The 14817-nt window shown below is 38.3% G+C and overlaps 1 protein-coding gene across 4 annotated transcripts in view; it reads right to left on the bottom strand.

Annotated features, from left to right (window-relative positions):
* DIAPH3 (diaphanous related formin 3) overlaps positions 1-14817 on the bottom strand; it is a 549655-nt gene that overhangs the window by 477309 nt on the left and 57529 nt on the right. For all 4 annotated transcript variants that reach the window (XM_070471159.1, XM_070471157.1, XM_070471160.1 and 1 more), the window contains one exon: positions 3027-3131. In XM_070471159.1, the coding sequence (XP_070327260.1) occupies positions 3027-3131 (105 nt within the window). The remainder of the gene's footprint in view (positions 1-3026; positions 3132-14817) is intronic.

Genomic DNA, 14817 nt, shown 5'->3' with positions numbered 1-14817 from the left:
AATCCCATGGACAGAGGAGCCTGGCGGGCTACAGTCCATAGTGTCACAAACAGTTGGACGTGACTGAAGTGACTCAGCATGCATGCATACATTCTCCAATAAACTTGCTGCTAAGCATCTAAGGCAAGTCATTTACCAAGAAATGGCCACCAAACCTTGCAGTGACACCAAGGATCTTTTAGAGACTTCTTTGGATAGAAAAGAGAAATTTCCAGAGGGAATTAAAGAGACAGCCCACATACACAAAAGGACACCTGGATGGCCTACAGGATGTTTACAGCAGCAAAGCAAAACCCAGCTCAAAGCAGCTTAAGTAAGAGCAGACATCACCTTCGTAACAGCAGAGCCTGGCACAGGCCTGCACCGAGCCAGAGCAGCAGCTCCACGGCGTCAGTCGCCGAGCACCGCACACCTGGCCCAACCACGACCGCGGCAGGGAAGGCAGCCTGCCGGCTCAGGTCCAGGGAGAGCGTTCTCAGAAGCCCCACCAGAGCCGGCCATCGCACTGCACAGGCCAAGAGGCCCTGGGAAGGTAGAAACACTGAGTATGGCATTTTTAGCTTATAAATATGACATTTGCTTAGTACATTTTAATAATATTTCCTAACTGAAGAAATTCAGTTGTACTATTCAGCCACCTAAACCAAAACTTGTAAGATCTTGAAAACAATCTAGTTTGATTGATGGCTTTTTTAGTGTTTTCTTTTTTTTCCACTATTTTAAAGTCAAGCTGATCTACTTCAGGGCTAATTTAAGGGTTAACATTGCTAAAGCATTATCAAATCACCAATAGTAGGCATCAATACTATCTTCCAAAAGACAATATTAATGCTTACACACAAAAGAGAATCTCAAAGCAAATTCTAAGGCTAAAATGGTAACATCTGACACAAACTTTCCACATTCTCTCTAAAACAACCTATCTATGAACTCATTGCTTTTCTCAGAGAAATTTTTTCAGTACTCATCAACCTAAATATACTGGCATAACAAAGTCCACATCCTAGAGTTAATGAATGTGTTTTTACTTCCATAGCAAAAATAGATGACTGGTCAGCTTGAACTCTCTACAATGTTAACCATTTGCCAAATTATTCAGAACCCTTCTAGGAGAGTCATGACCCTTCACACACCAATTAAAAGCTTTAATCATACTTCAGATAGTTAATCTATTTCAATTCTGATAATCTAATTATCTAATTCTGGTAAATAAATTCCAACCCAAGTCCAAAATAATTAGAGGATTAAAGTTTAAAATCAGTGAATGTGAGCTGAAACAGATCCACTGTGTAGAAGTTCAAAATGTTCTGTTCTATTGAAAAGTTTGTTTATCTGAAATTCCAGAATTAAACTGCACTACTATGCCAAGGTTTTCTAAACCAGCTCTAACTGAGGTATTATCTCCTGTAATTATATTAACGGATTCATGCTTGTGGATCTAAAACTCTCTAACAGGAGACTGCCCTGATGACTCTACAGAAAACAGTCACACTTCGCCTCCCGTGACACGCGTGAGTGTTTCTGCCACGTGTGTCCCATGCTGCTCCGTACAACACAATGACATCCATTCTGGTGCTCAATCACGAGGGCCTTGAGTAGTGCCTTACGTACACTTAATAAACATGCTTAGTGAAGGTCTTAGAAGTGCAGACTAACTAATAAGAAATCTGTATTTTACTAAGGTACATCTACTTATATTTTTAATTGTGTTTTGTAGTAAAATGATTTCAACAGTAAGAATAATAAACCACAAAGAAAAATAAAAAATAGACAACTGCTACGGCAACCTCTGCTGCTACCAGAGGCAAGCACCAGTTAGAAACCTGTTATGCTCTAATCAGTTAACGTAATTCTAACAACAAGCCCATGGTGAAGTTAGTATGAGCTCCATCTTATGTAGAAGGAGACTGAAGATCAGAAAAACAAAATCAGATGTCCAAGATCAAACAGAAGGTAAATAGTCAGTCTAAAGCCCCACTGCTAATCTGTGATGGCTGAGTATCATCGCGGAACAAAAGCAACGCACATCTCAGTGGCAGGATGCAGGGCCCATCTATAGAAAGAGCTGGGAAAAACACAGTACTCAGTGAATTCCACATCCGAACATCAGGCTGCCAAAAATGAGACATGCTTAAAAATTAAACATCACTTGAGCCTTTCTTCCAAAAGAAATACCTGAGTCACTGACTGGCCTAGTAGCTGAGTGCAGCCACAGTGTAAATAACTCACATTCCTGTCCACTGGCCTTACGTTAAAACACCCCATGAAAACAAGTGTGTTTAGTTATTTTTCTCCAGTCCAGTTCTATTTTATGTTCCGCCAAAAGCATTCTCTATTGTCTTTTTACTGAGCCTTGCTTCCTCATTAGCTTCCATTGTGTATTTTTCATCCAATCCATTTAGTCACAATTCTATGACTGGTCAAGCTCATTTGTTGTTCCATGAAATAAATTCTTTGTGCCAGTCATGGTTCTCAGACATTTAGTCATTACTTCCACCCACATATTTCATGTTTCCCTAGAAAAGCAGCAGCCATGCGGAGACGTAATGCTGCTCTCACTGTCTACATTTACAATTTGTGAGAAACTAATTTTATCCACAGGGAAACTCACATTAAACAGATGCCTCCAAGCCACGATTATGCATTCTGAGTTAGGCTGTTAGAGTCAAATCAGTCTCACTTTTCTACAATACAAATATTATCCTAATTTATAAGTGACATGAGAGATCAATGCCCATCTTAATTCACTAACAAGGAGAGATGACCTAAAAAGCAAGCAGACCAAGCAACCACAGCGTTTCTTAACACTGTGAATGGCTAAAAAATAAAAGCAGTTTAAAAGTCATAAGGTAAGAAATACTTTTAAATTAAACAAACTTACTGTAATACTTGTACCTTTAACTACACACCCAAAAGCTCTCTGATTATCGTTGCCCACACACTTAGGTACTTCATTAGACAGATGTATTGTTCGCTGTACTACGGCAAGTTTCAGCAGTATTTCTCAGCCTGACAGCTTTACTTACTGTCTTGGAAGCAGTATTAATGTACTGCATCACCATTTCTTTCTTGATACTGAAGTCCTTTTCCCGCAATGGTACCTTTTTATCTTCATTTAAATTCATATCTTCCTGGAAAACACAATTAAAAAGCCTTGTTTTAGAATCTAAGTAGAGCAGCAATTCTACATAGACAGTGAACAGAAAATCAATAATTTGTGACTAAAGCAGCAGTAATTGTTTTGGAATGATTTCCATGTAGCTCTGCCTGGAGGAAAAAAGAAAGAAAGAAACTAGAGATACAGAGAAGAGTATTCTAGATCATTTGAGCAGGTAAAATACTTACCAGAAAAACTTTTAAAATTCACAACAGGCTAGTAAAATTACACTGACATCATTATAGATAATTAGACAGTTGAAGATTTCTGCCTCTCATAAATGTATTAGGATTCACAATTTATATATAACTGTGAAATATATATTATATAAAAATATATAAGCTTTTTTTTTTACAAGTCATCTTGCACCATTCTGAAAGCACTGTTTCACGTAGCATAAACAGTAAAGGGTAAACAAGCCAATCCCTTTCCAGATTCTGATAAGCTGCAAGCACATACCAAATACCTAATACTGATCCCAACCAAAGGCAAAGCATTCTACAACTTGAACTGTCACCTCTTCACCCCAGCAAAAAATGAAGTGTTAAGTGCTCAGTCGTGTCCGACTCTGCAACCCCATGGACTGCAGCCCACCAGACTCCTCTGTCCATGGGGTTCTCCTGGGAAGAATACTGCAGTGGGTTGCCATGCCCTTCTCCAAAGGATCTTCCCAACTCAGGGATCAAACCCGGGTCGCCCACACTGCCGGCAGATTATTTATTTACTGTTTGAGCTATCCAGGAAACCTATCCCTATCAAAAACATACATTAACTAATTTATTGAATATTCTAAATCACATAAAAGTTGCTCTCATGAAAAGAGGTACCACAAAACACCTAACATTTAACAGCACCATTCAAAATAAGGGTTTATGTAACCTAGATCCTGCTATAGGTCTAACTGTGACTAAAAAACACAAGTCAAGAATATCCAGATAAAGATATGAAATGCGACCAGAATCTATCAATTAAGCTGCTATTCTGACAAAGGAAGGAAGGCCGAGGTAAGACAAAAGTGGCTGAAGGAGAGAGCAGTTCAAATGGATTTCCTTCTGACCTTAGCCTTGGGTCATTTGTGTGCAACGCTAAGACATCTGAATGTATATAAACTCTACATCCACTCAGAACTGGGACCATAAAAATCAGGGCTTTGGATCACCTAAGGAGGCTGAAAGCTAAAATTTTTTCTAAGTTTTATAAGGGTGCTACAATTCAGACGCTACAGTTTATGCCTTTAGCTGACTCAGGTTTTGGCTACCAAACCTTTGAAGCACTTAAAAGTCAAAATTCCCTTCATTTCACCTTGATATAAAATTTAAGATCTTAGAAGTTGTTGCATTTGAAATTCCAATAAAAGGTAGTAATTAGTAACGTCACTCTTGGCTGTTCAGGTTAGAAATATCCTACTATGTGAATAATTATTTATTTTCTTTTTTTCTCTCTAAGCCAGTGATTTTCAACAGGCCTTAACACTACTTAGGAAGCATTTTGGAAATGTCTCAGGGCATTTCAGTTGTCACGGTGACTGAGGTGATGCTACCAGCATTTACAGGGGAAAGCTATGCTAGACATTCTGCAACACATGGACTAGTCCTGCACAAGGAATGACCCTGCATCCCACTGAGAGATGCGCAGAGAGAGGGGGAAAACCATAATCATCTAAGCCTAGACTCTAATTCAGGTAAATCAGACATACAATGGAATTCATAGGTAAGTTGTTACATATTTAATACTTTATATTATATATCTTTAATATATATTGAATTTTCCAAAAATCTAACTACTGTGTATAGTTCCAGTTTTTGTTTTAAGCTTCACCATCATTTGTGCTTCATTTCTGAAATTCAGGTATCCGAGAACAATACTGCTTGTGGTATCTGAATCAACAGAAAAGAACAACAGCTATATCCACCTACATTGTAGCTGTTGTGCTCACAGTGGCATGAGGCAAAGATTCCAGAATGTGACTTTATTGTGCCTTTTTGAGTAGCCAATGGCCAACTGTTTACATTATTCCCCGGTGGCTCAGCTACTAAAGAACCCTGCTGGTCATGCAGGATACACAGGAGACGCAGGTTTGATCCCTGGGTCAGGAAGACCACTGGAAAAGGAAATGGCAACCTGCCACAATATTCCATGGAAAATTCCACGGACAGAGGAGCCTGGCAGGCTACAGTTCATGCGGATCACAGAGCTGGACACAATTGAACACACACACACATACTGTTTTATTACATACTGCAGTAAGGTAATAAATTGATTTTTTAATTATGAGTGAAGATAGCTTATATGATTTATAAAAAAAATTTAACTAAGGAAAAGTAGCCAGGAAGTTAAGGAACAATTGTTATAAAAGGTGAGAGTGGTTTCATAAGAACATCTGTTCTAAATTATTCACTATGTTTTTTAGTTTCTATCTAATGGCCAAACATGATCCAGCCTCTTTAACCTGCATATTAAAATACTTAATAGATACAGAAAACTAAAAAACAGAAAGCCCATTACTGTGACTGAAATCAAAACAAAATTGTAAGACGGAGACTTGTAAGAAAGAAAAGGCTACTGCTTTCTTTTGTGAAATGCCTTTTCAAGATGACATGAGCTTATACACAAAAGCTGTATATGTGGAATTAAGGAAGAAACCCAGAATTGCAATAAATAAATTAAATTATATATATATGTATATTAAAAAACAGCTGCATCCGGATTCTCACTTGAGCCGCAATGCAGTGGGTGGTAGTAGTTCCTAGATGGAGAGACAACCTTGACACCACCCGAGTCAATCAGCCATTGTCTGCAGAACGCGGCTCCCTGAAGCCACGGCTCTGGATTAAGACGGCAGCTGTGAGCCACCAGGAGTCACCACGCACACCCGCGTGCGCCTGTACCAGCCACGTGAACAGGGTCTTAGAGGGGCAGCAACAGCGTCCACGACACCATTTGAGGACAACTTACTTAGTATTACAACAAGGTGACTTTCTAAGCAGAACTGAGTAATACAGAGATCCCCATGTATGGCTGACACAAGTAACATAAACTTCTGCACGTTTACCAATTCTTCCATTCAAACATAGGTCAATACATCTACATACTGTAAGGACACAAAAGGACACCGTAGTAATGGATTTTATAAAAGCACTAAAAAACAGTTTACTTCCATATATGCAAACAATGATATATAACTCATTAAATACCTATAATAAATAAAATAATGAACAAGTGATGCATAGAATACACAATTGTACAAGGTCTGAGGAATACTTTGAATGAGACTAATACTTCCATGGATATAAGACAAATATCTATTTCCTTAATTGGAAAAGCCTTATCAGTTGGCTATTTAACAGAATATATCTCATTCAAAAATATTTTTGGAGTAGTTATCAATCAAAACTTCAGTTTTGATCAGTCTAAAGAGTAATTCTCAGTTTTGTTGAAGTTCTACTAATACCTTAGTAACATACATTATAAATTAATTCATTTATAGCACTACCTTCATATACATGTTTAAACACAATCTTTTGCCTGGGGAAAATGGGAGTTGCAGCACCAAAAAGTAATTTTCCTCTAGTTAATTACTTTCTAATTAAAAACTACACCTAAATTGAATCACTGTGCTATTTCACTATGTGAGTCTGACTGGCACTAGGGACAGATTTCAAAAACACAGGGAAGACATACTGAAGGAAAAATACTGAGGGGCATGATACAGAATAAGCAGGATTGTTGGAAGGTGTCAAGAGCATCAGAGATGAAGAAGTACCACTGATGAGGAGGTGAAAGACACACGGCAAACCAGACCCAAGATGGGATGCTGGGCTGGATCTCAGAAAAGGACATGCACTTCAGTGGGAAAACTGCCAACACCTGAATCAAGTCTGTGGTTTAATAAGAACCAACATTAATTTCTTAGTATTAATAACTGCACTAAAGTTATATAAGGTGTTGGCATTCGAGGAAGTTGGGTGAAGGGTAGAAAAGAATCCTCCATACTATTTTTGCAACTCTCCTAAGATTATTTCAAAATAAAGTTCTTAAAAACTAAATTAAAATATTCATAAAAATTCTGCTATAGAAAATAACTTGAAAAGAACAAGAAAAATGGAACAGCTCACATTTTTTAATATAGTAATTTTGGGGGAATTCCCTGGCAACCCGTTGGTTAGGACTGTGCACTCTCAGTGCCAAGGGCTGGGGTCCAACCCACAAGCGCACAGTGAGGCTCAAAACAAAAATATATATAGCAATTTTTTAAAAGTCCATTACATAAAAGAAGCACATCTGTAGGATATTTGGTTACAGTCAATACGCACAAACTCGACAGAGAACAGGGAGGTAAAGAGACCACTGTCGACATATCTGAGTCAGACAGACATTAACAGAAGTCCATCAGAAACCTAAGGTCAGGTATCTTTTGGAATTTTCCAAAACAGGGAGTGCAAGTTGTTGACATGTCCTCCCATATCCATTCCAAAGGTGATCTGTGAACCATCCTTCTCACTCACTCTCCTAGCATCCTTTGCTACATCTTTTCACAAGGACCATGTTTCTAATCCTAAACAATAGTTCAATTCAAGTCAGGCACTGTGCTACAACACTCAGAAGCACCATTTGTTCAATACTCAGTAATAACCCTTTGGGTTATGTACTGTCTCCTCTTTACTGATTAGAGAAGTGAGACGGAAGGAAGTTCTCTAAGCTGACGGTAAGCCGTGCAGCTCAGATTTGTGCCTCCATTCTTACTTCCATATTATGTATCTCCATGATCTGAAGCCCCCCTTCCTTCGGGCCTAAGGCCATCTCATACCCTCGGGAGCGGATTCCCCCTACTGCCCATGCTGTGACACCCCTCCCGGCTTCCCCACAACCAGCAACCCTCATTTCCTCTTTCCTCATTGTGGTCTTCACGACCACACCTGGGCCTTTTATCTAGAAACGGTCCTACCTCGAGTATCATCATCCTCTCTAAGATCCTCTTCTCTGATCACAATCTCCCATCTTTTCACTTCTCCCACTTCTAAGCCACCTATTTCTCAACCTCAGTGAAACCTTAGTGCTATGACCCACTCCTTTTTCTCCCAAGCAGGCTAACTCTGTGGTTTACCTGCTCCTCTAACATGGATGGGAAATCACAGGAATCCCTCCTCACACTACCTGAAGTACTAACTTCAAACTGGCCATTCTCCAGGAGCTATGAAACCATCACGTCTACCTATCATTTTCAGTAAGCACATTTTAATTTTCTCCATGAAAAGGAATACACCATCAACTTCCTGTTTGTTCTATTACCAATTTATCTGCACACTCATTCTCCTGTACCAACTCCTGTATCGATCCAAAGATAATCCCACTCATTTACGCTCTGGATCCTCTTTCCTCTCCCCTCCTAAAAGGGCACTGCCATCAATTACCTTGTTTCCATCCCATTTCACTAAATTCGTCTAGCTTGTTGGGTCTCATTATATAAAGATGGTAATCCTTAATGGATTAAAAATTAAAAGATAAAAGCCTCCCCTCCACCCTAGTTCTCCTTTATATATGCCTTTCTTTTTCCTCCATCACAGATAATTTTTAAAAGATTTGTTTTTCTACACTTGCTGTGTCATTCACAATGCATATACTCTTCAGATATCTATCAAATGAGATATCACAAAAACTCCCAAATAGAATTTGCTAAACTTCTTTTGGAGCAAACATGAAATGCAGGTAATTTTCTGGGAGCTGGAGCCAGAGATAATAATCGGAGTCCGAGACTAGAACAATGACGGACGCCAGGTCCAGCTCCGGAGGCGGGGTCCCGCTCCAGGCGGTGGCACTAGCATTGGCCAAGCTGAAAGTCCACCACGTCTTCAGGGAGCACTAGCAGAACCACACGCAGCCGCTGATCTAGGTCAGTCCACGCATGGCTGAGCCCTGCACAGCAGCCCCTGCTTGAGACGCGAATAAGGCTGAGATGCCACCGAGACCAGACTGGGTGACTGTGCGGCGCTGCGTCCTCTTAGAGGAAAGAAGGGCCACACATTTTCCTAACCTGCACAAGAACACCAAATGGGTAGCTGTGGCCCTGACCTGGAAGCCAGGTCAATGACGTGGAGTCAAGCCCGCAGCTTTTATGATGCTCCAGAGAACTCTTCCTATGTGTCAAATGGGGCTGGAAATTCCCACAAACCAGGATAATCCAAGTTTGCTACTATCTTTACATACCTTGACTCTATCCTTGGCTAAAAAAACACTGACACAAAATATATATCTTCCACATTTTCTTTGGCAAAACTGAGAAAGAGAAAAAGATATAATCTTAATACTCATGTGCATACATGCAACCAGTAAGCACCAAGGAGTAATCAAGCAGAGAATGGCAAACAGAGAGTGGACATTTTTTCAACTGAACTACAAACATTAGACTATTTTCATTCATGAATGTGGATTTTACAAGACAGCATGCTCATTAAATTTACATACATCAAGTTGAGTGGGATAGTTAACGCCATGGAGAGTCAGACTAAATTTAAAATGATTGACTATTTGGAGAATTAAGCGAATATACAAGCAGCAAGTTGAAGATGGTCAGGTGCAAGGAAATTCATCCAGAGCGGAAAAACACTACAGACAAACAGAAGCATGACTAGAGTTATAAAACAGGAGCTAGAAAAACAGTACAACAGTGGATCAAAACATCTGTATGGATGAATAAGCAAAATATTAAAATGTAAAAACTGGAAGCAGAGCAATACCCAAATCAAACATTCTTACTAAGTCAACAGTTATCATCTGATTTCAATAGTGTTCAGTGCTTTGTTCCATGGGTTAAAGCCAAAATAATTGTTCTTGGCAGCAGTTTTGCTAAATGTTTTTCCAGTACAGCCACAAACTGGTTAAGCATTTTAAGAAGTCCACAATGATCCCCTAATTTCTTCTCCTGAGATCTCAGAGCTCAACATACTATAAGCACAGTTTTACGCATATTTCTTCTAGAAGTGTGATTCGATGCTTCCCCCCGCTGGAATTCAGCTTCCCCATCACACAGTGTCAAAGGTCTTGCTGATGCTTAGCCCTACTAAGTGGTGGTGTTCAGCACCAGGAGTGGTGTAGCACCCAATGCAAAATCGAAGGCTTCATGATCTCATTCCAGGTAATCACATACTCTCAAACAGTGTACAGTAACTGAATCTCACATAGCTCTGCAATTTAATAAACTGCATTCTTAGATTAAGCTAAAGTAAAATCAGGAAACCTGTGAAAGATAAATACAACCAAAACCCTGGAACTTGGAATTAAGTTTATATTACTACTTTATATTCAAGATACCCATAAATGTGCTAAAGCTATAAAACAGCTTTTCTTTCTTTGTCCATCATGTTTACTATATCCTTACGTAAGTGTTAGTTGCTCAGTCATGTCCAACTCTTTGCAACCCCATGGACCGCAGCTTTCCAGGCTCCTCTGTCCATGGGTTTCTCCAGGTAAGAATACTGGAGTGGGCTGCCATTCCTTCTTCAGGAGATCTTCCCAGCCCAGGGTTCGCACCCAGGTCTCCAGCATTGCAGGCGGACACTTCACCATCTGGGCCACCAGGGAAGCCCATGTTCTTGTATAAACCTTTATAACACTCCTTTCATTTTTATGCAAAACTATGATTATGAAGAGTCAGTTTTTTGGTTTCACCGATAGTGGGGTTAGATTCACTTTTCTATTATCAATGTCCTCAGTCCAATTAAAATCAACAGGAAATCAGACGGCTAGCTCAGTAACAGGACTGCAGCCAGAAAACAGCACTTACCCAGAGGTTGACAGTGAACTCATAAAATTCTTATTCAACCAAATATTCTAACTGGAGCTTACACAAAGAGTTCAAACTATCTCCATTTGAAACCAAATTTCAATTTAATCTGAAACCAGTATCAGAGACTAAACAGACACACAAGAAACTTAAGTATCATTTTTTCACATACTATAAATTTCAGCAGAAGAAGCAAAAAATGAGAGGAATATGCAGCAAGCTGCTCAACTCTAATTTATTTTGGAATAATCTGGTTGGAACTGTTCAAGCTTATGCATAAGCACCTACAATCACAGCTGTTACATAGTCCAGCAGAGAAGAACACTGCTACTTATAAAAGGGATATAACTCACTTATTTGCTCTCCACAAATGGCCATTTCTTCATAAATTACATAAAGGATAATAAAATGGTCATCTGACAAAACACAAAGGCTGACTTCCCTTGAGAAGAAAATCAGACTGAAAAAAAAAAAAAAACCCTTCACCACTGGGAAAGGCTCTACTTGCACACTTCCTAATAATTAGCGAAAGCAGAATCTTAAACATTAGCATAACCTTTAGCCTTTCAAAACTCCCCTTTCTAATCATTTGACTGGGTCGACAAACTCCCACCAGGCAAAATCCAATGCTCCTAAATCATTTATTTTCTCATTTATCTGGATCTAGAAGAAATAACACAGCACTGACATTATCCCCCTGACAAACACAACCCATGAATCAACTTGACAATCGACTTACAGTTCTACCCTCTCTCTCCTCCTCCTCCTATTTGGATTATTATTTGGATTGCTTTTAAACAAACTTACCCTGAATTTTTCAATTTCTACATAAAGGAGAGGGAGAAAGGTGACAACTAAAAGATCAGAACAAAGCATTACCATAGAATCTCTCTCTCTCATTTTATTTCGTCAACCCAAAATATACTTTTATAGTTTTTAAGAAATAAAAAAAAACCCACAATACAGAAAAAGTAGATTTGTAAAAAATGCTAATGCTTGAAATAAACACAGTGGTAGTAGGAATCTATAGCAGTCAATGAGCACTTAAAGAACTAACACAAAGGAGTCCTCCTTGGTTTCTGTTCTTTCAGACTTCTGGTGACCCTTAAGACATCACTTACACATCAAACACAATAGGTATTCATTCACTTGTCTGACTGAAGAAATAGCTAAGCATAAATCCTTAACACCAATTACGAAAAAGGAAAAAAAAAAAAGATTAAAAAAGAAAAACTATCTCTAGCATGTGCCCAAAGAGTGACAACACTGAATAAAGACAGCAAGATGAACTCTGCTCCCAGCAACCCTACCTAAAAGTATCAAATTCAATTTCATTAGTTCACCTGAGCTCTTCTTTTTTCCTCTGGACCTTACATTTCAAAGATATCTGAATTGACTACAAAGCTAAGAATACAAAGATATCTCAGTATTTAACTCTATGTGTACTTATTTATCTTTTCTTGCTTAGACATGGTATTCACCAGAGCAGAAGAAACAAACCAATTCATTCAACAATTCATGCAGTATACTCTGTGAAAGCATAAAGGGAACAAAGGGGGACAGGTAAATATTCAAAGCCCATTAAAATACAGTTCTTATGAAAATATTAGGAAATTGATCTAATAAAATAATGAATAAAACAAATTTATCATAGTCACTCATTTGATCAGTAATGATCAGTAATATTTGATCAGTAATATACTCAATTTAAAGGATAAAAATTAGCAGAGCCACGCGTCTATCTTATTGGAAGATTCTAGTGAAGGGCTGGCCAACTTTATTCAAATAACTGAAATGGAAAATGAAAAAAAAATTCTTTACTAAATATTTTAGGAACAGGGAAAAAACATGTTAACTCTTTTATGGGATTTTCTACTCAGTGCAAGGAAAGGAAAAAGAACAGAAAAAGATGGAAAAGTTAGCCACAGATATCCTGATTATATACGTAGAAAAATATGAGGAACTCTACAAATAATAAAAACTGAGAATTCAGAAAGATTACTGAATGTAAAAGGCAACACACAAATTAATAATCTTACTAAAAATTTTAAGTTTTTAAAAATATTAGTTACATTTTAGAAACAAACCAAGGTATAAATCTTATAAAAGATACAACCTCTATGGGGAAATTATAAATGTTACAGTTTAGGAACAGAAAAACATCTAAATAAATAGATAGATATATCCAATGTTCACAGGAAAATTTAATATCACAAAGGTATTTATTCTATCTAAATCAATAAATTTATTGCAATTCCAATCAAGATCCCAACATGATTTATAATAAAACTTAATTGATTGTAAAATTAATATAAAATCACAAAGCAGCCAAGAACAGTCAGGATAATTTTGAAGAGAGGAAGGAAGTCCTAGATATCAAGGCTTATTATATAGGTTAAAGTAATTAAGACAATGGATGTAACTGCAGAGCTAGACAAATAGAACAATGAGCAAAGTCAGACCTCAGAAACAGACACAGATATGAGCACTGACTTGATATATAACAGTGGAGATATCACAGATGATGGACAAGAGTGCCTATTCAGTATAATATAATATTCTATTATATGAATAGTGCCATTAATATAATAGAAAAACTAGTTACCCATGTAGGAATAATACTGTCTCACATCAGATTTTAGGAATATAGAAGAACAGACCTATGATGTCAGCATAGAGGAGGATTTCTTGAAAACTATACTGATGATATATTTAAGACTATTTAAAAATCAAAATGGAGTAACTATGGTTCAGGCAACCAAAAGGAGCCAGACCATTCTAGATGTGGTGTTAGACACATTCCTGCATCACTGAGAATGTGAATTTTCTCTCAACTTTAACAAACTCAAGAACACAACCAACCACTTCAAAACAATATCTGCTAGCTGCACCTTTGTAGTTTTCTAACAAAAAACAAACCTGACTGCATTCTGGATCGATTCCTTTAGCTCTAACCTTTGTGCTCTGTTGCCTTGCTTAGTCATGCTGGCTCTGTACCTTTGTAAAAAAATGTCGTCTATAGCCTGAAATATACCTGGTAGCCTATTCTTAAGGCTCCACCTCCCACGTTTAACCCTTAAATGTATAACACTTTACTCACTGGGCTTTCCTGGTGGCTCAGCCGGTAAAGAATCTGCCTACAACACAGGAGACCTGGGTTCAATCCCTGTGTTGGGAAGATTCCCTGAAGAAGGGAATTGCTTCTCACTCCAGTATTCTTGCCTGGAGAATCCATGGACAGAGGGATTAAATATTTAATCCTTAAATGTATAACATTTTCATTCATATAGAGAAAAAATGTTGAGGAACAGAAGTAACATTTGTCATTGAAGATTTACAGGAACCATGTGGACAACGGCAAGAACAAAGAGTTTCTGCACCAACAAGTCTGCAACAACCTCCATCTCTTTTAGTATAAGAGCAGCTTGAACTCTAACTAACTCTGGGGCCCTAGTCCACCATCTTCTAGACCTGCTGGCTTTCTGAACAAGGTCATTATTCCCTGCCCCAACAGCTTGTCTTTCCACTTATTGAGAAGCAAGAAGCAAGTACCAGCTTGGACTGGGTTAACAGGTTCAAAGTCCGTCCCCCTTCACAACTATGGAATCATTTCAGACCCCAGCCTATCCCTGCTCAACAAGCACCCTTACTTCTTTCCAATTCCAGTTCTAATAACCTTGCAGGATTTTTTGCCTTTCTAAGCCTCCCCCAATTTGTAGTCCAAAGGAACACAATTCAAGTGCTCCTTGAATCTATATCTCCTGGGCTACAGTCCTAACAAACCCCAATCTTTATTCAGTCAGATCTCTGTTTCTCTGAAATGCTGGATAACAACACAAAAAGAAAGATGGAACTGAAAGGAGTACACCAAGTATTTCAA

This window comes from Odocoileus virginianus, chromosome 8 (genome assembly GCF_023699985.2).
Source record: "Odocoileus virginianus isolate 20LAN1187 ecotype Illinois chromosome 8, Ovbor_1.2, whole genome shotgun sequence".
Lineage (NCBI taxonomy): Eukaryota > Metazoa > Chordata > Mammalia > Artiodactyla > Cervidae > Odocoileus > Odocoileus virginianus.
Note: the sequence above shows the minus strand (reverse complement) of the source record. Positions and strands in the feature narration are given on the sequence as shown.